Source organism: Prunus persica, chromosome G4, assembly GCF_000346465.2.
Source record: "Prunus persica cultivar Lovell chromosome G4, Prunus_persica_NCBIv2, whole genome shotgun sequence".
NCBI lineage: Eukaryota > Viridiplantae > Streptophyta > Magnoliopsida > Rosales > Rosaceae > Prunus > Prunus persica.
In genome coordinates, this window is record NC_034012.1 from 9667489 (window position 1) to 9692781 (window position 25293).

General features: G+C 37.2%; 5 protein-coding genes across 5 annotated transcripts; 3 read left to right on the forward strand and 2 right to left on the reverse strand.

Moving 5' to 3' along the window:
- On the forward strand, nucleotides 1494–6066 carry LOC18780426 (dol-P-Man:Man(6)GlcNAc(2)-PP-Dol alpha-1,2-mannosyltransferase). Its single transcript, XM_007213878.2, has 10 exons — nucleotides 1494–1973; nucleotides 2556–2643; nucleotides 2751–2910; nucleotides 3096–3313; nucleotides 3472–3767; nucleotides 4357–4471; nucleotides 4552–4690; nucleotides 5215–5411; nucleotides 5501–5590; nucleotides 5664–6066. Exons 1-10 carry the CDS (start codon nucleotides 1693–1695, stop codon nucleotides 5793–5795), a joined length of 1716 nt encoding a protein of 571 aa, XP_007213940.1. The 5' UTR covers nucleotides 1494–1692; the 3' UTR covers nucleotides 5796–6066.
- LOC18780673 (probable protein phosphatase 2C 55) lies at nucleotides 6330–8050 on the reverse strand. The gene has a single exon (XM_007212918.2). The coding sequence runs from the start codon at nucleotides 7511–7513 to the stop codon at nucleotides 6527–6529; it is 987 nt and encodes a 328-aa protein (XP_007212980.2). The 5' UTR covers nucleotides 7514–8050; the 3' UTR covers nucleotides 6330–6526.
- LOC18779411 (probable protein phosphatase 2C 55) lies at nucleotides 12476–13492 on the reverse strand. Its single transcript, XM_020562252.1, has one exon. The coding sequence runs from the start codon at nucleotides 13490–13492 to the stop codon at nucleotides 12476–12478; it is 1017 nt and encodes a 338-aa protein (XP_020417841.1).
- Nucleotides 16983–18545, forward strand: LOC18780738 (AAA-ATPase At3g50940). Its single transcript, XM_020562254.1, has 3 exons — nucleotides 16983–17034; nucleotides 17181–17434; nucleotides 18396–18545. The coding sequence occupies exons 1-3, from the start codon at nucleotides 16983–16985 to the stop codon at nucleotides 18543–18545; spliced, it is 456 nt and encodes a 151-aa protein (XP_020417843.1).
- LOC18779647 (AAA-ATPase At3g50940) lies at nucleotides 23656–25240 on the forward strand. Its single transcript, XM_007212639.2, has 2 exons — nucleotides 23656–24624; nucleotides 24802–25240. The coding sequence occupies exons 1-2, from the start codon at nucleotides 23656–23658 to the stop codon at nucleotides 25174–25176; spliced, it is 1344 nt and encodes a 447-aa protein (XP_007212701.2). The 3' UTR covers nucleotides 25177–25240.

The following is a 25293-nucleotide window of genomic DNA, read 5'->3' on the forward strand; positions in this document are numbered from 1 at the left end:
TACCTTGGTGTTATATGGCAACACGGTCAAGCTCAGTGGGAAAGGACGTTGACTTGCAGACTAGTGGTCTCAGGTTCGAATTCTCATAACACCGTGGTAGTGTGTGTGAGAAACCCCCCTCCTTGTAGTTTAGACTATGGATGCCCAAAATTTCAAGAAAGGGTGCTTTTCAATCATTTTATTAGATAATAAAGAATCTTCAATGCTACTCATGTACAAAGCAAAACAGGACAATGATAATTTATCAAGGTCACCAATTTTAAAGTATCAAAATTTGAACTTTGGGGACATCAAATGTTAAAATCATTTTATCCTCGCACAATTCAACCAAAAGAGTTCAAATTTTTATTCGTAAAAATGAAAACAAAAAAGGATAGAAAGGAAAAATTAAAATAAATTTATGACAAATATTCCAATTTGAACGACACAAATGCAATTAGAGTGACCCTGAATGTTGCCTAAGGAGTACTGATGAAAGTGAAAAATGCAAAAAGACTATAAACCTGTAAAGATAAGAACAAACACATTTCAAGGCTACATTAACCTCTCCATTCTCGCTACGGCTAACGTCAATATGTTTTTGTTATTTTTATTTTACTTCATCCTTATTTATAGAGAATATTTTGGGCATGAACTCTTATTTTCCTTTTGTTTAATTATTTTCACGAGTCTCTCTGCATGCGTTTTTAAAATTTATTTTAAAATTAAAAAAGATAATAGGTAGTTGTGTTTCATAAAAATAAGATTCATTATCTTATTTTTCTTTTTAATTTTTTTTAAATATGAAAAAGTGTGAATTTACCATATTATTCTCATTTAATTAATAATTTCAATTCTTAATATTTGCATTAACCAATGACATTTTATGGTATTTTGAATGTTTTATCATTCTTTGCCTTTTGTTTCATATATATATAGATTTTAATAAGCTTATTTGAGGGACACTTTCACTAATCCAAACTGTCTATTTTGTAGATATTCATTCAAAGATTATCTTTACAAAAAATCACTTGAATCCGATATTATTTGAACACTCAATTGAGTTATTGAAATTTTAATACTTTCTTAAAGTACCGTATTCATTAATTTTATATGACACAATTGGATGTTGAAACGGTTTCTGATTTGTCTAATTTTTTGAAAGGATAATCTATGAATTTAGACTTAAAAATAGATGGTTTTGGATTGTTGAAAAAAATTCATAGAGGACGTTAAAAGATGTCCCTCAAATAAAATTATTTAAAAATCCTTCAATGGAAGAGCATTGTGTATACTATATATATATATATATATATATAAATAAGTCCAGCTCCAAAAAAAGGAAATTAAGGCCAGCTTGTTTGGTTTTTTCCTTTTTAATTATGATTTTGTAGATTGTTTTTCCTTTTTTCCAAGTTTTAAAGAAATAAAATAGTTGTTTTTTGGTCAATAGAAATAAACTAGTGATAGTTTTTCAGGCTAAAGGTGTTTGGGGAAATTAAAAAAAATTGAAACTTTAACATAGGTGGTGGACTGGTGGTGGTCTTAAATCTTGAAAGTTGCTTAATTTACTTTGCAACAAAGCAAAGGATCATTTTCCTCGAGACCCATTTCACTGAAAGCTCGCTTGCTTCTCCTTCTCTGTTCTGTAACAGAGTGACCCAGAAAAGCTATAGCAGAGTTCACTGTAGTTTATAGCCTTTACCAGTCACTATGTCTCTGTCTACGAGGTTAAGACGTCCTCAGCCGTCTGATCCTTCTGCATCATCATCACCATCTTCATCTTATTCAAAAGTCGATAAGCAAGGGAAATCGGGTGACGCCGATGGGTTTGACAAAGGGTTTCGTTGGTTCTTTCCCTTGGTCGCTTTGGGAATGCTAAGGTACATGAGCGCTACATCGAACATTATACACGACTGTGACGAGGTCTTCAACTATTGGGAACCTCTGCATTACCTTCTCTACAAATCTGGGTTCCAAACTTGGGAATACAGGTACCCTTTCAATTGGTTTTGGAACTTTTCTTTCTCTGAAGTGGAAATTTTGTTCATTTCTTTCGTGCTTGTATCTGGGTTTGGCTTGTTTTTACTTTTTGGGTTTTATTTTATTTTGTTTCTTGCCAATTTCTTGTTTCTTGTTTATAGAAAACTGTTAGGCTCTGCTTTTGTCTCTGGATTTAATTTATTGGGAAATTTAGTTTTTTGTTACTCAAAGTTAGCATTACAGCTCATGAACCGATTGCAGCCTTCTTATGGAATCAATGTGATTTCTTTCTTAATTGCACTTTTGTAACTACAAGTGAATCTCACAGTATAATGGCTTTGGGTTCATCCATCTGATTCTTACAAACTGACATAAGAATTTGTACCTAATGGCATAGAGATATATGATTTGGATTAGCATTTGTAGGTGGAATTAGATGCTCATCATTAACCATGGTCTGTAATCTTATCCTTTGCTGCGTGCTCTTAAAATATTGTGCATCATGGCTGTTGAAAATTTGATTTTGAGTGGTATCATTTCCTATCTTAGAAATCCTTTCATCTATGATTTTTATTGTTGTATGCCTCTTGCAGTTCTCAGTTTGCACTTCGGTCATATTTATACATTCTTTTCCATGAATTGGTGGGTCGACCGGCTTCCTGGTTGTTTGCTGAGGAGAAAGTAAGAATTTTTTCCCAGTGACTTTTGAACTGTAATCTACTTATAACTGAAATTTAATTTTCTGTCTTAAATTCTGTTGTTCTGAAACAATTTCTTTTTGTTTACAGGTGAGAGTATTCTATGCTGTTAGACTCTTTCTTGCTTTCCTTTCTGTTATCACTGACACTGTTCTGGTAGTTGCTCTTTCAAGAAAGTACGGGAAACGCCTTGCTTCTTACACACTTGCAATGCTATGCTTAACCAGCGGTTGTTTTTTTGCAAGCACAAGTGGGTGGGCCATTTCCATTTTTCTCCTTTGATCTGTAAATTCCATTTCAGGATTTCTTACTGCACTTTTGATTTTTATTTTTGGATTATTCTTTTTTGTTTTCAGTTTTCTTATTGTTATTTCTCTTACTTTTCTGGAGCTATTTATTCCACGAAATGACAATGCTTTTGACATTATTTTCCAGGTTTTTTGCCCAGTTCGTTCTCTATGTATGCCATGTCTCTTTCATCAGGGTTATTTCTTCTTGATAAACCTGCCATGACAGTTACAGTTGCAGCCGTAGGCGTAATCCTTGGCTGGCCATTCTCAATTTTGGCTTTTTTGCCCGTCACATTTTACTCTCTAGCCAGAAGATTCAAACAAGCTTTTCTTGCCGGGGCAGCGACCTCTGTTGCTCTTCTTGTAAGTCAATGGTTGGCACATTTTTGTTGGATGTACAAAGTACATGCCTGTACCTGCATAATTGTCACACAGAGTTTTAAATGTCTCATTTTAAGTTTTTTGTTTTTTATTTAATTTTTTTTATTATGCTTATGATATATGTTGAATTTATCTTTTAGGTATTGTCGGTTCTCGTTGATCACTACTACTACAACAAATGGACATCATCTGTGTTAAATTTGTTGATCTATAACGTTGCAGGAGGTGGTGAGAGCCACTTGTATGGAACTGAGGGGCCACTATTTTATATTAGGAATGGATTTAACAATTTTAACTTTTGTTTCGTACTTGCATTGCTGTTTCTGGCAATACTGCTGATTGCAAGGAAAAAGTATGCACCCAGCTTGCTCATTGTTGTCTCGCCTATATATATTTGGTTGGCGTTCATGTCTTTGCAACCACACAAAGAAGAGAGGTTTGAATAATCTTACCTTTTATGATATCCAGGCAAGCCTGTTATATACCACTTCTCTTAAATTGATTGAATTAGAACATATTCCTGCTAGTTTCGTATTTGCTCATCTTGACAGTGCATTTCCAATTGACCGAAATTTCTCATATTTGCACAGTTGTGCATTTGCCATTAACAAAAAAACTCAAATGATGTTGAGAGGCTGAGTGCGTTGATATTTCCATCTATACTTTCTCCTCTATCCTACTTTTTTTTCTTCTAATTTTTTTCTCTAATTTCTCTGGAATTACAGTAACTACAAATATTCTTCTTGTTCTGACATCCACATCTCACCATAATCATAGGCAGCACTCTCCTTGTGCTTTCCTGCAACAACAAAAAAAAATCAATATCGTATGTTATCTTTTTCATAGGTATCCTTTCCAGTCTGCATTTCTGACTAGCCAGGGTCATATAGTTTCAGATCTGAATGTTTTGATATTTAATGAGTCACTTTGATGGAAATTCATAAGATGATATGAAGATTGTTCAATATTATTTAACTGCAGGTCAGATGTGAGTGATAACAAGATATTTCCAATTGTCGTTGCAGGTTCCTTTATCCAATATATCCACTAATTTGTGTTGCTGCTTCGGCTGTCATAGAGAGCTTTCCTGATGTTTTCCGATCTGATTATGATTCTCAAGGCAATTCTCCGATGGTCATGGTGAGCTTTTATCCTGTATTTCACAAAAATTTGATAAATTATCTCTATGAACCTCACAGTATTGCTGCTTGTACATGTAGACGGCAAAGATTCTAAGACCGGTGGTTCTTGGCCTCATATTATGTGCCTCCCATGCTCGTACATTTTCGGTGATCAATGGCTATTCTGCCCCTTTAGAGGTTTACAAGCTTTTAGAAGATCATGACAATGCAGGAACAGGTAACAAGTATCTTGCTGTTATCAATTTATTGACCTTGCGATGGAGTGCATTGTCATCAAAGTTCCTTAAATGTTCAGTTATCAATCAATGCAATATGGCGTCTTAATATTTGGAATGTACAATGAAAGGAGTAAACTCATTTTGCAATTTCGTTGTAGAACTGTAATGTACATGCCTTGTGTATAATGATTTCACATGTTCTCAAAATATTGGAAATTGATATGCTTTTTAGTCTTGGGGGCTTGGTTATATTAGCCATCTACAGAGATAAACTTTCTACAACTGTATAGCTTAAAAATGATAAATACTGTATTTTTATTCTTTTTTCCTAATGTTCAATACACTTCCATATTGGTTGGGCTCACCACCTTGATTATCTGCCCCGCATCTCCCCAAACTCATGTTTCTTGTTTAGTTCTCAAGTTGCATAAGGAACTTGTTGGATTCTCCAATTTATTATTTGGTATGCAAGTTTGGAAAGTCACGTCTCTTAAAGTTTCTTGGATTTCCTTCTGCATTTCAGGTTCTGTTCTGTGTGTTGGAAGTGAATGGCACCGTTTCCCGTCGTCGTTTTTTGTTCCTGATTATGTTGGAGAAGTTCGTTGGATTGATGATGGGTTCCGGGGACTTCTTCCCTTCCCATTTAATTCTACCTTGGGTGGAACTGCAGCAGCCCCACCATATCTTAACGATAAGAACAAAGCTTCGAACGACCAATATGTAACCACTCTCTAAACTAGTTTATATAAAACTAAAGTGCCCCATACTTGTTATGTTTTCTTTAGAAAATGACCCATCAGTTTTTACAGCTCCGGGATCTTGAACAATGTACATTCCTTGTTGAGCTGCAGCTTAGTCGACCTTTCCCTTCTCGCGGAAGTGACTTGTCAACTTGGGAGGTACAAATCAGGCTGCTTTTACACTTTTTTTCGGAATAAATTGCTAGCTGAACTGGTTTTCTTCCCAATTCAGGTGATTGGAGCGTTGCCTTACCTGGATAGAGAGCTCTCGCCTGCCAAGTACCGCTCCTTTTTCATCCCATATCTGTGGCAGCGTAAGAATATCTTTGGCATGTACAAGCTGCTTAGGAGAGTACCAAAATGAAACCTTGGGTCTGACAGAATTACAGAATTAGATTCTGAGCTAGCATGACTTGTTCTAACACCACCCCCCGCCCCTCCTGTCTCTTCAGAAGGAAAACCCCCCTTTTTGATGATATAGTTTAAACTGTTCCGATAGGTGGGACTTCCACAAAGTCTGTACCGATAAACATGTAGTTGAGTTCTTGAGTTCATTGGTGACTTGCATGTATTTTTGAGATTTTGACGGACCCAAAGTAAATTCATATTACTAATGTTTTGATATTCTTTGGAATAGATGACATAATTACCACTGCAGATCATTTTTCCCTTTTGGATGGTTAGATGTGATAGACTTAGAAAGAAAATGAGAGAAATTTTTAGCCCCACCTATTTTTCTCTAGAAATGGAGATTCTGAGATGTACAAAACTCATGAAGTCACTGCCAATGGGTCCCGCCACAGTTGTGGTGGTGGATTCCCCCTCCCCTATAGCACCAAGGACCCCAGTGGGTTTTTCTTTCCGCCAATGTAACAAAAAAAAATTAATGGAGTCACTGTTGTATTAATCAATCCACTTCAAAATATTAAGGTAATTCAAAATTTTTGGTATTGGATGCAACATTCAAATCATCAGTAAATTGTAATGTACACTTTTGAATAATAAAAAAAAATTAAAGAATTGTATTAATAGTATCAACATGGAATTACAATCTCAGTTTCCAAAATTTGTCTTTGTTGGGTTCAAAATCAAAACCTAATCGATGGAGGTAGTAGATTCCACCACGTGGACCACCACAACAGTGATGTCGTCGATCTTGCCTCCGGCGTGCTCCAATCCGGCCTTTTGAGCCTCCATCTGAAAAGGGCTAATGTTGTCCTTGTCCAAGGAATTATACAGAGCCAGGGTGGCTATGGTGGAAGCTACCTCCGCACAATCAATATCCCGACCACCGCTTACTTTATTAAAAGCCACCAGAACCTCCTCAATCTCACTCGCAAACATGTTGTCCAGCAACCCATCTGTCCCAAGTACGATAATGTCCCCCGGCGCCAATTCCTCCACCACAAACTCCAGAGCCACCTGGGGTCGGTCGCTGCCGACGTGGTTCCCCAACTGGAAGGGGCAATTAAACCTCCGCTGCTGGGTTGGAGATTTGAGCATACACTTGGCGTCCCTGAACACCATGAAACCGCTGTCTCCGACATTCACGGCGTGGAGGGTCCCACGCTCTTTGTCAAGGCTGAGGATGCAAGCCGTCGACGAGCCTTGTATTCCGAAGTTGTTCACGTAGGCTTCTCTCAGCACCTTTCCTGCATCCACGGCGGCGGCTCCGACGGCGGACATATTAGTAGCCGCTTGTTTGGCGTGGTTCATGAGTCCCCTTGCGTACTCGCCGGCGTCGATGCCTTTCCTGGCCCAGCTACTGACGCCGTCCGCCACGCCGACAGTCTGGGCGTCATGGGAGATGAAGTGCGCGTCTTCGCCGAGGGGCTTTTCTGGGTTGCATTTGGGGAAATAGGACGACCCACAAACCAATTTCATTCCATTACGGATCTTCCTCCTCTTTGGTATTAATTCTGGAAGTTGATTCAACTTCCTTTTTCTCCCCAATTCAAAATCTTGATCGACATTGCCAAAGCCAGAGCCAAGGGCACAGAAATTATTGATTGATGGGATGTTATTATTTTTGAAATTGATCGGACCATAACCAAAGGCAGGGTTATTGTTGGCAATCATCATCGTTGCTTTGCTTCAATTCGCGAGAGCGAGAGCGAGAGGAGCAAGAAAGAAAAGAGTAATGCTTCAATTCGCTAGAGCGAGAGCGAGAGAAGCAAGACAGAATGACAGTAATGAAAGAGAGTGAGTGAAGAAAATGAAGGAGACCTAATCCCCTCCCTATATGTAGGCTCTCATGCTTTTTCCAAATCAGATAAGGAATCCTGATTTGACCAAAGTTGACCTGTTTTACAGCTGTATAAATTTCAAATTTTTTCCTCAACCATAACCTAATAAAATTAACAAAATAATAATAATTTCTGTACGTTTCTCCTAAAATTATACATTTTCTAGTGCTAGTATGGATGCCATGTGTATGCCAAGTGGACAAACATATATTTAAAAATAAAAAATGTAAGATAAGCCAAAATAAATAAATAAACAACTGAAGTAACAAACAATAACTTACCGTTTCCCATCTCCTGGCATCCACGTCAACCAAAATGTGAGCTCCACATTTTCCATATCATTAGTTAATAATAGCAAAAAAAAATACACGTGGAAATTCAATCATTAATTTAATTCCTAAACAATGAATGATCAATATATATAAATTTTTTCAACAGCTCCCAGACCGGGAGGGATCTTGAACAATGTAATGTAGTATATTCCTTGTTTAAATTCATGGCATGTTTACTAATCTATAATTGGATTAAGAGGAATTAAATTGAGGAGGAGTTGGATTGAGGAGAATTAGATTCCGAATTCCTATTAAAGTTGTTTACTAAACCATATGGATTGAGGAGAGTTAGATTCTGGATTCTTATTGAAGTTGTTTACTAAACCATATGAAATTAGGATATGTGCGATTCTAAGTACTAAAATGTCCTTGTTGTTGGGTTAAAGTTGATGACAAACTTGGAATTTTTAAAATTGTCTAAGGATATAATGGGTAAAAAAGATGAATTCCTAATTAGTTAGTTCTTCAGGAATTAGAATATCACCTCCTGAAAAAACCCTAGCCCTTCATACCCTTCAGCCGCACCAAGAAGGGGAAGGTGGTCTCTGGCCCTCCTCCCCTACCCCCTATCTCCCTTATTTTTCCCTCACCACTTTCTCCTATCTCTTCCCTCACAATCCCTCTTCCCTTTTCCTTCTCCATTTCCTCATATGCTAGGGATTGGAGTTTTAGTTTGTGATGAGGCTTTTGCTGCCCAGATCCATGTGGATCTTGGTTTTGTTTTTTTTTTTTTGTTTTGTTTTTTTTTCTATTTCTGGTTGCAGGAAGAGGTGGTGGCGCCCACATCGGTGGGGTAGTAGCAATTGCTATGCTGATTTGTAGTTGATGTTGAAGCAGCCACCGCAAAACATCATTATCGCTATAATTTAGTTGTCGCTTTTGGTCCACATACACATAGTTTTGGCTCTAGTTCAGAGTTTGGAGTTACAATCATGGAAGTTGTCGTTTGTGTGGGCTGGGGTTTAGCCGGTGCTGTATTAAGGGTTAGCCGGTATGTTATTATGGGTCTCTTCGGTTGCTGGAGAGGATGTGGAGAGGTGGTTCTGTTGCTTTGTTTGTTTTAGTCTATTATTACTATTTAGGAGTTTGTTTTATTTTATTTTAATTCTCAAAAAAAATTTGGGAGTTTGTTGTGTTTTCTAAGGCTGGGCATGGTACGGTATTAAGCTCATCCCGATACCGATATTGGAAATTGGAACCGGTATGATACAGTATGAGATTATAATTTGCCAAAGTTGGTACCGTACCATACCAGAGATGATCGGCTCTGGTGTGAAACGGTACCATTTCGGGTTCACTCTATGTGGTTTCGTGCTCACTTCGTCAGCTGCTTATGTTTTTTTTTTTTTATATAGAAAAAAGTAAAGGATGTTCTCTAGGAATGTGTGTTTTATGAAAAAGGCGGAGTAATAAATATTAATTAACTAAAAAAAAATTATTGTGGGTGAGATCACTGGGATGGGGTCTGTGGAGGTGTGCTTTGGCGGGCGAGTATTAATATTAAACTATAAAATATCAAGTCGCTGGGGCTATAGCCCATGTTAACATGGACATAGATCCGTCCCTACTGCAACTTCAAATTTAATTATGTATCTATATTCTTTTATCCCTTATAGGCAGCTCCACTGGCTTGTGAGCCTCACGTGGATTATCAAGATTTAGTCTGCATCTAGAGCAAACGATAATGAAGAGAGAATGATGCTTTTGCATAACTATATATATATACAGTTAAAAATATAAATTTACTAGGGTTTAGGGTTTAGGTCCATGTGACGAATATGGAACATGTGGACCTTTTGGGGTTTGCAAAGCTTCTGAATCTCCAATCTGCAAGTGTTTGAAAGGGTTTGTACCAAAGTCACATGAAGAGTGGAGCAAAGGAAACTGGACACGGGGGTGTGTGAGGAAAACCAAATTGTTGTGTGAGAGTTACACAAGTCAGTTGCTTCGAGAGGAAAAGAAGATGGGTTTTGGAAGATGGAAAGTGTAAACCTACCAGCTTCACATGAGTATATTTCGACTTTGGGAGCAAATAGTTGTTCTTGCCTGGCTTATACGCATGTTAACAATATAGGGTGTTTGGTCTGGTCCAAAGACTTTATTGATATTCAGGAGTATTCCTCTGGTGGAGTAGATCTTTTTATTCACCTAGCACACGCGGAATTAGGTAAGTGATAAACTCTATTGCAGTAAAAAGACTATCTAGTAGCTCAGGGCAAGGCATAGAAGTGTTCAAGAATGAGATGCTGTTGATTTCCAAACCCCAACATAAAAATCTTGTTAGGATCATGGGCTGCTCTGTCCAGGATGATAAGAAGTTACTAATTTACGAGTTCATGCCAAACAGAAGCTTGGATACTCTTGTATTCAATTAGTTTCATTGCTCTTTGTTACATAGTGATGGTCAATTTTTTCATTGTGAAGTGCATGGCATTGGGATGTATCAATGACATTACTGTTATATCTTGAATGCCAATGACAGGAGGAGCAGTGCTTGATTGGGGTCGACGCTTCAAGATTATTCAGGGTATTGCTAGAGGGCTTCTTTATCTCCACCATGATTCCTGTTCGAAGGTAATACATAAAGATTTGAAGGTCAGTAACATTCTCTTGGATGAGAACATGAACCCAAAAATTTCAGATTTTGGGTTGGCACGTATCGTTCAAGGCACGCAGAGTCTAGCAAATACTCACAAGGTTGTGGGAACAATATAATCTCTTTCTTTTCCAATTCTCGGAAATCTTCTCCTCTTTTTTTTTGGTTGGAATAGATGCTTTATTAAAATAATAAGCATCATAAGAGTGTACATAAGATAACACTGAAAATAGCCAATACTATCCAAAACCGAAACATGAGATGCATGATTTTTTTAAAAAAACGTGCATACACACCATTAGAACTTAACTGACAACTTGCAAATGTCTACTTTAAACAAAAATAAGAAGAACACAACTACACAAAACTGAGCGTAGAAGAACCTTACTAGAAAATTTAAAAAAACAAACTGAAACAAGACAACAACTAAAAAGACCATGCTAAAACGAAAGCAAAACAACAAGTAACCATAAAAAGAAACAAAAGCCCACTAAAACCAAGCTGCAGAATAAACAAAGAAAACTAAAGACACAAAACCCACAAATCCACAAAACAAGAAAAATAAACACAATGACACAACAAAAGGAAAAGAAAAGTAACAAAGAAAACACCAGGATGATCGTTCTAAATGTAACAACATAACATGGCCAACAAGGCAAAACTTATCTGGTGTTGTAGTAACCATCAAACCACAAGAAACTACTCCAAACTTATCTGTTAACGTTGAAAACACCCAATAAAACCGTTAGTAACTGCTCCCAACTTTGGAACTGCAATGCTTGTAGAGGATCAAATGAACCTCCAAAAACTGCTCCCAACTTTGGAACTGCCAAGGCTTGTATAGGGGCAAAAACCATGCAACAGAAAGGAGGCTCCGAAAAGGAGGCCACAACAAAGCAACTCTAACAGTAAAATAAGAAGAAAGGTGCAGAACAAAATCTCATACCACTAATGGAAGAGGAACCAATTAGATGATGTATGATCATCGACAATCCCAAGCAGCAAAAATATCGTAATAATACGTTAATGGTCAATGACCAAAGCAAACATGATAGAGTGGTCGCAGACAATTTCTCCTCAATTTTCCATCAAAGACAATTCCCACGGGAGCCATCACACATAGCGCGATAATGGCGATCTGCAAACCGCAGATCTACATGTGAGTGGCGATCCGACTGTGTCAGAGACGGAGAAACATAGAAAACAGAGGGTAAGAGAAACTGGGAAACTGAAAAACTGAAACAGCACTTCGATTCATCTCAGTATATTGACGTTCTTAATCAAAGTTGCGATACTAAAACCCAAAACCAAAAGGTGGAATAGTTCTGTAGTTTGTGGAATTGGGAAGGCAATGGGTGGTTCCCGAGAGGATAAGTCTGTGTCGAAACTTCGCTGGTTTATCTATTGTTGTTCGGAAATCTTCTTTAAAAATGAAATCCTTGAACACACTGTCACTCATATTGTTAATATTATTATATAAATGGCCTAGGCTGGCTAGGCGGGGGCTAGGCAATCTAGGCGGTTGATAGGCGATCGGTAGGCAGTCTAGGAGGTCTAGGCAGGCGCTAGCGCCTAGAAAAAAAAAAAAGAAGCCATTTTGGAATCTCCAAGTTCAGGGACGAGATGACGATGGTGCTATGAGAGAGAGAGAGAGAGAGAGAGATGAGGATTGAAGAAGAAGAGAGGTTGCCGGTTATGTCTGAGCAAGAGAGAGGGGCTAGAAGACGGCTCGTGTTAGAGTTAGGGTTTGAGAAGGAAAATTGCATTTATATGCGATATTCAATTCATCAGCTAATTGTAATTATGTAAACTTTTGGATTTAAAAAAAATAAAGATTTGTATTAATTGTAATAACGTGGAAAGTACAACCTCAATTTCTAAACCTAATATAGTCTTCTCTTTTTCTTTTTGTATCTGTGCGTTCAAATCCGAAACCTAAGCTAGCTGGTGTAGTGAAGGAGCTAGAAGCTACAACTTGGGCGACAACAACAGTGATGTCGTCGATCTTGCCTCCTGCGTGCTCAAGTCCAGCCTTCTGAGCCTCCATTTGAAAAGGGCTAACGCTGTACTTGTCCAACGAGTTAAACAGCGCCAGGTTGGCTATGGCGGAAGCCAACTCCTTACAATCCCGACCGCTTCCTCTATACGCCACAAGAACATCCTCAATCTCACTCGGAAACATGTTGTCCAACAACCCATCTGTCCCAAGCACTATGATGTCTCCCGGGACTGCCTCCATCACAAACTCTAGAGCCGCCTTGGGACGGTCGTAGCCGACGTAGTTCCCCAACTGGTACGGACAGTTAAACATGCGCTGCTGAGGTGGAGACTTGTACAAACATCTGCTGTCCCTGAACACCATGAAGCCGCTGTCCCCGACATTCACGGCGTGCAGTGCCCCACGCTCTTTGTTGAGGCTGAGGATGCAAGCTGTGGACGAGCCTTGTACTCCAGCGTTGTTCGCGTATGCTTGGTTCAACACATTTCTTGGATTGACCTCGGCTGCTGCGGCTCGGGTCATGTCCATGGCCGTTTGGTTGGCGTTGTTCATGAGTCCCCTTGCGTACACGCCCGCATCGACTCCTATCTTGGCCCAGCCGCCGACGCCGTCTGCCACACCGATGGTCTGGCCGTTGTGGCAGATGAAGTGGGCGTCTTCACCGAGGGGCTTGTCTGGGTTGTCTTTCGGAAGATAGCAAGACCCACAGACCAGCTTCATCTTCTCATTATGAATCTTCCTCCTATTTTTAAATAGTAATTCTTGAATTTGATCAGACTTATTCACCTTCCTTTTTCTTCTCAATTCCTCGTGTTCCGTTAATATTTGTTGATATTGAGAGCCATAACCATAGCAAGTATTTGTGTTATTGTAGTTGGCGATCATCATCTTTCCTAAAACACAGCGATAGTAGTGAAGAGAGCAAGAGAGTGATGAGAGAGAGAGAGAGAGAGAGAGAGAGAGAGAGAGAGAGAGAGAGAGAGAGACCAAATAAGTATTTATAGGCTCTCATTCTTTCCCACTGGGATGCGGAATCCTAAATTTCCAAGGTTGGTTTTCCTGTAACATGTGGGATTCATGTAGCAATAAAAAAGTAATAAAAAATAATTTCTGTCATCTTATCCTAAAATGGCCCCCTACTCTTTAGAAATAAAACTTTCTTTAGAAAACTTTTTTCCCATTTTACATGTACAAATCATTCGCTATGTGAATTTCGTAAACTAATTTAGCAACTAAACATTATTCTAAGTGTACTATTGCTTTTCCCTGTTAAAAAAAAAAACATTATTCTAAGTGTAGCATTAATGTTGACTAAAGTCATATTTATATGTCCATTGTATCTCAAGTAAATGTAAATGTTGTAAATATGGTTTTTCTTCAACGGAGGAGATGTAAATTTTAATTTTGGGAGATTTATTATTATACTCAATATAAGGGCTCAATTTATAATATTAAAAAATCCTATATGAAATGGACTTTAAAAACACACTCAAAGCCTATTTACAACATAACAAAAGGGCTTCGAACTTCCTATAAATTATAAAACTACCATCGATTTCTTAAAGCAAGTCCAACATCAAAACCTCATTTAAAAAATCCCAAAATTAAATTCAATAGGGCCAGCTGTCACTTTTTAGGTTTTTTTTTGTTTGTTTATAAAATTAAATGGTCTATGGTTTATATATCACTAGTGTTAAGAATGTGTATATAACTAACTAAATACCTCTTTAAGTTTCTTAATTTTTGTTAATTTTTTTTGTGTTAATTTTCTAAAGATGGGTATATAACTAAAAATAAAAACTCATGCATGCGCTTATATCTACATATCCAAAGACCCAATAGTTATATATTAATAGTATCAATAATTAAACAACTCTTTAAAATATCACATCAATAAAACGTTTCTAATTCTGAAACACTATAAATATGAACAGCTTATGTAACAAAGAGTGTGATCATCCAAGTCATGCTTTTATAGCCTGAAATAATAAACTTATTAAAAGCAACTGTTTTCATAATATATATGAAAAAAAAATTCAGTAGAACTTGCGACGCGGTTTTAATTGTGTTAGAATAACATCGAACTTATAATTAATGATTGTTTGTACTTTATCAAAAAAGAAATTTTTTTTTCTGCGAAAATGTTTTTTTATTTAAATGGTTTGATTTGTGTGAAATATTGGAGTAAACTAAATACAATATGATAAAATTAACATTTACATATTATGATGATGTCATGGAAGTAATGGAGTGTTATCAGAGATTGGTTTGGTGGTTTTGCAGTAAATCTAGGGAATGGTGAAATTTTGGAAGATGAATTTTGGGGTCTTTACTTTGGTCTCAAGTTAGCTGTGGATAAAGGAATTTCCAGCCTCTTAGTAGAGATGGATTCTGATGTTGCTGTTACTCTCTTGTGGAATTCTGATGTGTTGTATCCTCTTGCTAGTTTAATTTTTTGATGCAATTGGAAGCTGTGTGGTGGCCCACATTTGTCGTGAAAAGAATGATATGGCTGATCTTGTCAATTGGAGTTTTAATTTGGATCTAAGTATGTATATTTTTGAAATTACTCCTTGTGTCGGTAATTAGTGTTGCTTAGTGGTCCCTTGTTCTAGAGTTTTTCCCCTATTCCATTTATATATATATATATATATAAAGAAGACATTTTTATATCTTCCATTAGAAATTAAGGGGTGCTCTTCTGTTTTTAATTTTTTTACTTATATATTTAGCATTTTAATAGCTTAAATTTTCTTTTTCTTAAAGCTATAAATTTTCCTTTACTATTATTAGAAAATAGGATGAAATTCGGAAAAAATAAATAAATAAAGCCAATTCCCTAAATTCACTATTTTATATGTTTAGGTCTTTAATTAACCCCAAAAAAAAAGTTCGAAGGGATAAGTTGACATTAGCGTGGTAATTTAACGGGACAAATAGTATTATACCCAAATTTTTTGACAAAAAGTTTTTCTTTTAAAAGCAATAATATATTATTATAAATAGATATATAATATTAAGTTTTGCACATGTGGCAACAACCTAACACACACTTCATTGGACAAGTGTTCCCACTCGTGCAACGTCGAAAGACTTATGAATTCTCTAAAAGAGTTGAAGAATATGAAGCAAAGTAAGATACGAGATTAAGATTTGAGGTTTATGTGAGGCAAATTGAATTTTAAGTAAGCAAGTAAGATTATATTAAATTTTAGGGACATATCAATAATGAAGCCTAATAATCGTAACTATAATATATAAGATCAATAAGAAAAAATATGAGTGAGTAGGCTTACATATTATATAAAAATTTATATAATAAAAAAGGCATTAATTACAAGAGAAATTTCCAAGTTATATTACACTCACTCAAGTAAAGTAAAATTTGTTCATCAAATAATGTGTTAATGTTTTTTTTTTTTTTAAATCGGAGCCATCTCTCAACAATATTAATTTATTAATTTATAATTACTAACAAATAACATACTAACGTGTTAGTAGCTACTAACACATCACTATTCTAAGAGAATTTGCTAATATACCACTTGGACTTTTAAAGGTTCTGTGTAATTATCGCATGAACAAAAAAAACATTACAATATAGTAAATATTTAGGGCCCGTTTGATAACCATTTCAATTTTACTTTTTACTTTTTACTTTTGTGAGTATCATGGAAGTGAAATGAGAGTGAGAATTAGGGTGAGGATGAGATTGAGAGAGAGGATGGTAGTGGAGGATGGGAGGTATGAGTAAGAAAAGTGACAACAAAAACTTGAAAGTGAAAACAATTTGAAATATATTTCAGTTTTTAGTTTTTCTTTTTACTTTTGTTACTCCTCCCTACCATCTTACCCTCTCATCTTCCCTCTCAATCTCATCTCCACTCTCATTCTCACTTCCATTTAGGGATGGCAAAAATCCCCGTAGGGGCGGGTCCCCGTCGAGTCCCCGACCCTAACGGGGGGAGATTTCGGGGCTAAATAGGTATCGGGTACGGGGATTTCCAAACTTGAAAAATCTCCGACGGGTATGGGAAGGGGATGGCATTGGTGTCCCCATCCCCGAACCTAACCCGAAAATATATATATGTTTATATTTAAATAAATATATATATAATTATAATATTTATGTTTAACCCTAAGTTAACTTCCCTCTCCTAATTCTCTATGGAATTTCATATTGATGTGATTTTGAATAGTTGAATTGAACTTTATAGTTAATTTGGATATATTGAATTATAATGTAATATGAAATTTAATGTTAAAATGTATGATAAATATTTTTTTATGCAAAAAAATCGGGGATTCGGGACGGGTATGGGGGACAGTCCCCCGACGGGGACGGGGACGGGAATTCCCCGAAACCTAATAAACGGAGATGGGTTCGGGGACGGGGGCGGGGATGGAGAGCGGGGATGGGGATGGGGATGGTATTGTCATACCCGGCCCCTACCCCACCCGTTGTCATCCCTACTTCCATTCTCCATATTTTTTTTACTCTATACTCTAACACAAAAAATAAAAAATGAAAACTAAAAACTAAAATTGAAATGGTTATCAAATGGGCCCTTACTAGATAGCAACATCGTACTTGTTATATATGGCCCTCCTAGCATAGGCAAGTCCAGCTTGATTGCAGCCATCGCTAATCACCTTAACTATGACATCTACGAGTTGGAGCTAGCAGATGTTGGTTCCAATTCCGATTTGAAGAGGAGGTTGTTTGCCATGCCTGACCAATCTATACTTGTAATCGAAGATATCGATTGCACAATCATGCTGCAAAATCGGGAAACAGAGAATGAAGAACGGAGTACCAGAAAAAATCAGGTCAATTTACTTCTAGAGCATGACTAGTTTTATATAAAATCAAGGTTCCTAGCTCCCTATCACTTTATGTTGCTATAATGTGAACTTGGACTTAATCAGGTTGGTTCTTGCATGAATGTGTAGTTTATATTCTTAGTCTGACAACGTAAACGTAAGCATTTGTCTGGTAATATAAATCTACAAGATCCCTTGTAGAGATCAATGTTTTGAAAGACGAGGCACTAGGGTGATGCGTTTTATGCCTTATGAGGCGAGGCGTAAGCCTCAAAGCGTTGAAGCATAAGCCTTTCGGGTATTGAGTTATTATAATTACAAAAATATAAAACAGCTACTGAATGTATTGAATGCCACACTACAATATAAATTAACCATCAAACTTGTTTTTTTCAAAATTTCTCTTACTATTGCTCAATTCTTTACCATATATGCTTTTGGTTATATTATCTCTCTAAGTCTAGTGCCTTTCTACCTAGTTCGAATAGATAAAAGAGTAGATTATGGAGGTGGACTGAACTGATGGTGGAAGGTGGGAGGCAGTTTCTGTTGGTCCGTTTGGGAACTTTGGCTTTTGGGAGAGGGAAGGAATAAATGGGTAAACTGGTTTCTTTTGAACAAAACGGTGCGTGTCTAATGTTCAAACTTAAAACTGAAACGCACAGCTTAACTAAAGGGAAACAAAACAACACAGCAAGTGCAAACAACGTCGTCCGGAATCAGATTTTTAAAATAAAGGAACTCTGTCTTCCTCGCGAGGCTTGCGCCTTTCACAGCGCATCTGCGTTTAGTGGCCGCCTCGACTTCAAGGCGTATGCCTTTCATGACATTCACTAAACTGAGCTGCGCCTGAGGCGAATCACCGCTGCCTGGCTCCGAAGCGTGCCTCAACGCGTGCCTAGGCATACCTTTGAAAACACTGGTAGAGATACATATGATCTTATTAAGTGTGTTATTTCATCGATAGGTGACACTCTCTAGGCTCCTCAACCTCATTGATGGTCTTTGGTCATGTTGTACTGACGAACGCATAATAATTTTCACAACAAATCATAAAGAGAAGCTAGATCCTGCGCTGGTGAGACCTGGGCGCATGGACATGCACATCCACATGTAGTGGCAGACCCAAACTTTTTTCCATCTAAGGGCATAAAAAATAATTTTATAGTTGACTCCTGCAAAGTCTAGGTTTTCATAGTAATACGATATATATTATAACACATAATCTATTTCAATAAATTTTTTATATATGATTTGGGGTCAAAATCTAAGGCTTTATATATTGGACCATATGTTTATTAAGTTTTGGGCCTTGATATTTTCAATATAGAAGAGGTTTTGGACTAAAACCTTGAAGGCTTTACTTATTTAGGGCGCTGAGTGGGGATTTTGCATGCAAAGTATTAGCCAAGTGTCTAATTTTTAGTGACAAAGTGTTTGGCTAGATGGGTGAAGAAACCACCTAAGTGTGGGCAGCTGCCCACAGTAAGCATGTGTTGGGTCCGCCAGTGTCCACATGTCATATTGCATCATTTCTGCATTCAAGCAGCTGGTATTCAATTACCATGGCCTCTGCCATCAACAATTCTTCGAGCAGATCGAAGGACTTATAAAGAAGGTTAAAGTCACCCCAGCAGAAGTTGCAAGAGAGTTTATGAAGGGCAGAGATGCTCAAACTTCACTCCAAGGCCTTATCAATTTCCTCCTGGAGAAGAAAACTCAACAAGATTGTGAGCCTAAAACTAACACCGTATGTACAAAAGAAAAGCACCCACAAGGAGGAGGAGGAGGAGAGCAAGAGTTAATGTAATGTTTGACGGGCAACAAAGAGACTGCCAAGTTTGTTTATTAGGTACATCGTCGTCGATCTGATTGAGCTCTTTCTTTGTGTGATTTTATTTTTGTATTTGTATCAAATAATATAATTTTTTGTTTGCATTCAATTAAATTTGGTTTTAAAACTTAGGTTATTTTATTATTTTCATTTTCATTTGGTCTTTTGTCGTTTCATTGGGTTTTCTTTTCATTGATAAACCGCATAAAAACACAAACCTCATTGTTGAAATAGAAAATTAGATCAAAACCCAAAATTAGTAGGGTATTAGGAATAATCCATGTATTTTTAATTTTTTGGCAAGTGATGATAGGCAAACTAGTCCAAATTACTAATACATGGCAAAGTGATAACAAATCTAATTGGAAATTGATGAATTAATAACATCAAAACAAACCAAATTGAATAGACATGGAGTAGTTTGAAAGTAATTGGACCATAATATGGTCACTTCTCAGGGTACTTAACTAAATTAACCCTATGAAATATATGATGCCTCAACAAGAGGCTTAAAACCTCTCAAAAATCTTCTGGAACACCTTTGAAATCTCTTAAGAAATCTCCATCGAATAATGTCTATAATTTTTGAAAATAAGTGTGCGCGCATAAACTTTTTAGCTTCTTTATTAATATTTTCACACCTAACGTTTAGGGCGTCCATGTGCTTATGTATACATTACATATTCCAAAGATACTAGGATGCGGCATTACCATTACAACATTGAACCTTTTTTTTTTAATACAAACAATAGTCTAAAGTACAAAGGGACGGGGGTTTCTTACAGGCACACACTATCAAAGTGGTATGGGGTTCGAACTTGAGACTAGTAGTCTGCAAGTCAATGCCCTTTTTCGATGGACTAGACCATGTTTGAACTTAAGTAGTTTTGATTAAGTTATGCGAGTTGTTCGGGGCAGTGAGCCCACCCCTTGTGTCAAGTTCGAATCCCCCTCCTCGTAGATTAAATTATTGCTTCTAACAACAACAAAAAGTTGTTTTGATACAAAGGATCCACTAGTGTAGTGGTTTGGAGCAATTGCACCCCCATGAAAGGTCATGGATTTAAGTCCTAGTATCCGTATAGTGTGTGAGAATTTAATATATTATCGCCCCTCTTAATAAGAAATGCCTCCAAAAAAAGGTTGTTTTCATTAATTAAGAGAAAAAAAATAGATATTAACCCAAAGAATCAAGCATTCTTGGGAAAAACTCATGTTTTTTTTAAAATTATCATTAATTTAGGCTCATTTTTTGGGTTTATATCAAACTTTCATTAATGAACATGTTGATGAGTCAATTCATTTCTTGAGTTGAATACAACACTAGAAAACCTCATTATAAGCCAGTGATGGCCTATATTCTTATTAGCCAAAGACAACACATGACCAAAGGGTGTCACAGATTGAACACATATCACGTGAATGTGGTAGTTGCGGGTGTTATCATTAACTAAATCTGTCATATTTATTCATGCACATTCTCCCAATGTCAAACAAAAATGATTTTATTTGACATATACAAAATTGGCCACAGATGGAGTGGTCAACTAACTATTAGCCATGGGCTAAATGTAGCATAGTACTTAGTAAATGTGTCAAACGGGACGGGCCGGCCTAGCACAGCAGGAGCCCAACCGGTTTAAATGAGGCACGGCACGATACGAGCACAAATATTAATGGGCCGTGCTTGACATCGCACGAAAACTTGGGCCGAGCTGGAATCAAAAAATGAGGTCCAATGGACTAGGTCGGGCTTGGCCCGAGCTCGCTTCAAGCAAGGCACGAGCCCAAGACCGCTTCAAGCACGGCCCAAGCCTGGCCCACTTAACATTTTTTGTTTTCTCAAAAGTCAAAATGCAATAAATTGACATCTAAGCAATACATATGACATATACAGTTCTCTTATAATCAAAGCAAGAAATTTCTTCACATATAAAATAATAAGTTGTTTAAAGATGAAAAGTTGAAGTGGACTTTGTAGAGTTGGACACTTTTTGCCCTCCACCCTTTCATATTGTTTGGATGCTTGATTGATTAATGTTTTCAAATAATTCATCATTTCTTGCCTCTAATTATATTTTTAATGTTTATAATTTGAATTATCTAGTGGGAAAAAAAAAATCTATTGAAAAAAATTCAAATTAAATGGGTTGGTTCTTGGGCCCGAGTATGACACGAGCACGAGCCCAACCCGGCCTGTTTCAATGTGGACATGGGCTTTGGGCCGGGCCAGGATCAATGATTTTACTAAATAAGCATGCACGGCACAACCCAATAAATTAAATAGGCAGGCTTAGCCCGACACGAAAACAATAAAAGCACGAGTTTAAATAAACGGGCCTGCCCAACACTGTCCATTTGACACCTCTAGTAGATAGTTGACTAGTGCATATAGTATTGGCCACGATGTTCCGTGACTGATGAGTGAAGCAAAGTTGAATACTAATGCACATTAACCGTGGTCATTAAACACCAATGACCACTGTTAGTTCATCGTGGTTAGACAAACTATGGCCTTAGCCCCTTCTTGTAGTAGTGATAGTTTGACTTTCCTCAATGCCCAATTACCCCCTATAATTATCTCTAAACCCACACCAAAAAAACAATTTCTCCATTTAATGTGAAATTAATGGCACAATAATCATTTACAACACAACTAAAAAACCTAAATAGCTTCACACACATAGGCTTAGCAAAGTTGACTAGAACGGATATGTTCTCCACTCTGCACCCAAGTTCGAATCCCCCTTCACGTGATTTAGATTAAATTAAAATAAAATATCATTTGTATAAAAAAAATTAAAACAATATTTGAATAGCTTTCTCTCAGTGTGATCATTCAAGTCATGCTTTTATAGCCTAAAATAATAAACGAGTGAGTGGTTTGACCAACAATTTTCATGATAGTGGACAATAAAATAGAACTTTCAACGATGGTTGGAATTGATGTGTCAGAATAACATAGAACTCTTTAAAAAAAAAACATAGAACTTACTTGTTACGTTTGTTTGTATTGAGCCAAAAAAGAATTGGTTTTTTTCGTAAAAATATTTTTTAATTAAATAATTTGATTTCTGTGAAATGTTGGAGTAAACTTAATACAATAAGATTAAAAAATTCCGCACGAACATTTGGCGAGGCTCAAAAAGCTAAATTCGAGCACAAAGACCGATGACATCATCGAGCGGTACAACTGGACCTACGTAACGCCCATTGACACAGACCGATCGACATGCAACGCGCAAATGATATTCTTCAACATAATCGCTCGATGAAATGTCTACAAGCTCTGTTAATCCCATTAATGGCAGTGACACATCCTTCCATTTTGCTTGCCCCGTCCCATCGCAGACTTGGAAGGAATGGGTTTTGGAAGGAATGGGTTAAGGAAAAGAAGATAACTTGGAACTGTAGTTAGCTACAGGTATCATTGAACTTTTAGTAGTGGTCTTGTTGGCTTAGTATCTTTCTGGGGTTTGGAATTGCTCTCTTGGAAAGTTAGCTACAGGTATCATTGAACTTTTTGTAGTGGTCTTGTTGGTTTAGTATCTTTCTGAGGTTTGGAATTGCTCTCTTGGAAGACAAAGACCAGCCAATACAGAGCGCACAAAATGCAAAAAACCTGAATCAAACAACCATGCCCAACCGAACTTCAGTAATTGGTTGTTTGTTTATGAATTTGAATCTGGTTAATTTTCTTACCTTATGTGTAATAACCTTAATGGCACTCCTTAATGGTCATTCTATTGTATTACCAAAACATCGGATTAAATAAAATATCAACGTGGTCTAGTAGGCTCATAGTTTAATATTATTGGACATTAAATCTTAAACTCAAAAGCGTTATTGTTCGTCATATCCTTTATTTTCTAATTATCCATCGGAATTTAAACATGTTTCTTAATTAATGATTTTTAGGCTCAGCTATTTCACTTTTTCTAGAAATGGAGAAATCTTGAGAAAGAATAATTAACACATGCTTGCATATGTTTGTGCGTGTTGAGACCTAGGTTTAATTGACCATGTTAACAATATTTCATAATCGATGAAGGGTCTTTCTTTCTCACACCCTTGGCGACTTCTCTTGCTGGCCAAAGAGAAAAAACTTTGAACCACCGAGGATCCATAGGGGAACCTTCTTATGCAAAATTTCAACTTAGAAAATTCAAAAACACTATTTTCTGCAAATGTATGAAATTTTGAAGAGGTCAATTCAAAAGTCAATGAAAGACCACCTTTAATGGAACAGTCTTTGTTACAACTTTCTCTTAGAAACCTCTATATATTCAGGTTGCCAAAATATTCTAAGGCAAACCAATTTCATCTTCATAATTTGCCAAATCCCCATTTTACTTTTTAGTCCAACTCTCCAACAAAACTTTGGCCTTGAAAAATGCCTGATACAAAGGCTATTTTGCCTGCGATAGCCACTGTTGCTGCTTCTGCAATGCTTCTTAGAAGTATTGCCAATGACTTCATTCCTAATGAGTTTCGAAACTACTTCTTCTCAAGCCTCCATAACATTTCCCGGCGCTTCTCTTCTCACCTCACCATTGTAATAGATGAGTTTCAAGGGCTGTCCTTGAATGAAGTCTTTGAGGCTGCTGAAGCCTATTTGGGCACTTTAGCAACCCCGTCTCTTCAAAGAATCAAAGTGAGTAAGGTTACCAAGGAGAAGAAGCTCGGAGTTGCGATGGATCGAGGGGAAGAGATACGTGACGTTTATGAAGATCATGTTCAATTGATGTGGAAATTTGTTTGTACAAAGGTTGAATCATCAAGGGTTACAAATCCTGGTGATCTTAATGCATCCTTAAGAGCAGAAACAAGATCCTATGAGCTAACTTTCCACAAGAAGCACAAGGAGAAGGTATTAAATTCATACCTTCCATACATTTTAGACAGATCAAAGGAGATTAAAGTAGAACGAAAGGCAGTAAAGCTGTGCACAATTGATCAATATGAATGTTATGGGACCCAAGAGGTAAATCTGAATCACCCCATGACTTTTGAGCTGCTTGCCATGGACATGGAGATTAAGAAGGTTTTGTTGGATGATTTGAATAATTTCAAAAATGGAAAGGAATTTTACAGAAGGATCGGAAAAGCTTGGAAACGTGGGTACTTGTTATATGGCCCTCCTGGCACAGGCAAGTCCAGCTTGATTGCAGCCATCGCTAATCACCTTAACTATGACATCTACGAGTTGGAGCTAGCAGATGTTGGTTCCAATTCCGATTTGAAGAGAAGGTTGCTTGCCATGCCTGACCAATCTATACTTGTAATCGAAGATATCGATTGCACAATTAACCTGCAAAACCGGGAAACCGAGAATGAAGCACCGAGTACGGGGAAAAATCAGGTCAGTTTACATTTAGGGCATTACTAGTTTTCGATTAAAACAAGCTTCCTGGCTTCCGAGTTAATCACTTTATGCTGCCATAACATGAGTCTGAACTTAATTATGTTGATTCTTGTCTGAATTTGCGGTATAAATTCTTAGTTTGACAACATAACTTTTGTTTGGTTTCATCAATAGGTGACACTCTCTGGGCTCCTCAACCTCATTGATGGTCTTTGGTCATGTTGTACTGACGAACGCATAATAATTTTCACAACAAATCACAAAGAGAAGCTAGATCCTGCCTTAATGAGACCTGGACGCATGGACATGCACATAAACATGTCATATTGCACTCTTTCTGCATTCAAGCAGCTGGCATTCAATTACCATGGCCTCTCCCATCACCAACTCTTCGAGCAGATCGAAGGACTTATAGGGGAGATTAAAGTCACCCCAGCAGAAGTTGCAGGGGAGTTGATGAAGAGCAGAGATGCTCAAACTTCACTCCAAGGCCTCATCAATTTCCTCCTGGAGAAGAAAAATCAGCAAGAGATTGTGAGGCCAAACTGACTACATCTGTACAAAAGAAGAGCATTCACAAGGAGGAGGTGGAGGAGGAGGAGAGCAAGGGTTAATGTTTGAGCTCTTCCTTTGATTTTTGTATTTATATCAAATCAAATAATAGAA

What these genes read in the sequence shown, in the direction of transcription:
- LOC18780426 (XM_007213878.2), top strand. Translation starts at nt 1,693, where the DNA reads ATGTCTCTGTCTACGAGGTTAAGACGTCCTCAGCCGTCTGATCCTTCT. An exon ending in TTGTTTTTTTGCAAGCACAA is followed by an intron (nt 2,911 to 3,095) that starts GTGGGTGGGCCA and finishes ATTATTTTCCAG; the next exon opens with GTTTTTTGCCCAGTTCGTTC. An exon ending in GTGACTTGTCAACTTGGGAG is followed by an intron (nt 5,591 to 5,663) that starts GTACAAATCAGG and finishes TTCCCAATTCAG; the next exon opens with GTGATTGGAGCGTTGCCTTA.
- LOC18780673 (XM_007212918.2), bottom strand. Translation starts at nt 7,513, where the DNA reads ATGATGATTGCCAACAATAACCCTGCCTTTGGTTATGGTCCGATCAAT.
- LOC18779411 (XM_020562252.1), bottom strand. Translation starts at nt 13,492, where the DNA reads ATGATGATCGCCAACTACAATAACACAAATACTTGCTATGGTTATGGC.
- LOC18780738 (XM_020562254.1), top strand. Translation starts at nt 16,983, where the DNA reads ATGGGTTCGGGGACGGGGGCGGGGATGGAGAGCGGGGATGGGGATGGG. An exon ending in CGGGGATGGGGATGGGGATG is followed by an intron (nt 17,035 to 17,180) that starts GTATTGTCATAC and finishes GGCCCTTACTAG; the next exon opens with ATAGCAACATCGTACTTGTT. An exon ending in GGAGTACCAGAAAAAATCAG is followed by an intron (nt 17,435 to 18,395) that starts GTCAATTTACTT and finishes TTTCATCGATAG; the next exon opens with GTGACACTCTCTAGGCTCCT.
- LOC18779647 (XM_007212639.2), top strand. Translation starts at nt 23,656, where the DNA reads ATGCCTGATACAAAGGCTATTTTGCCTGCGATAGCCACTGTTGCTGCT. An exon ending in CGAGTACGGGGAAAAATCAG is followed by an intron (nt 24,625 to 24,801) that starts GTCAGTTTACAT and finishes TTTCATCAATAG; the next exon opens with GTGACACTCTCTGGGCTCCT.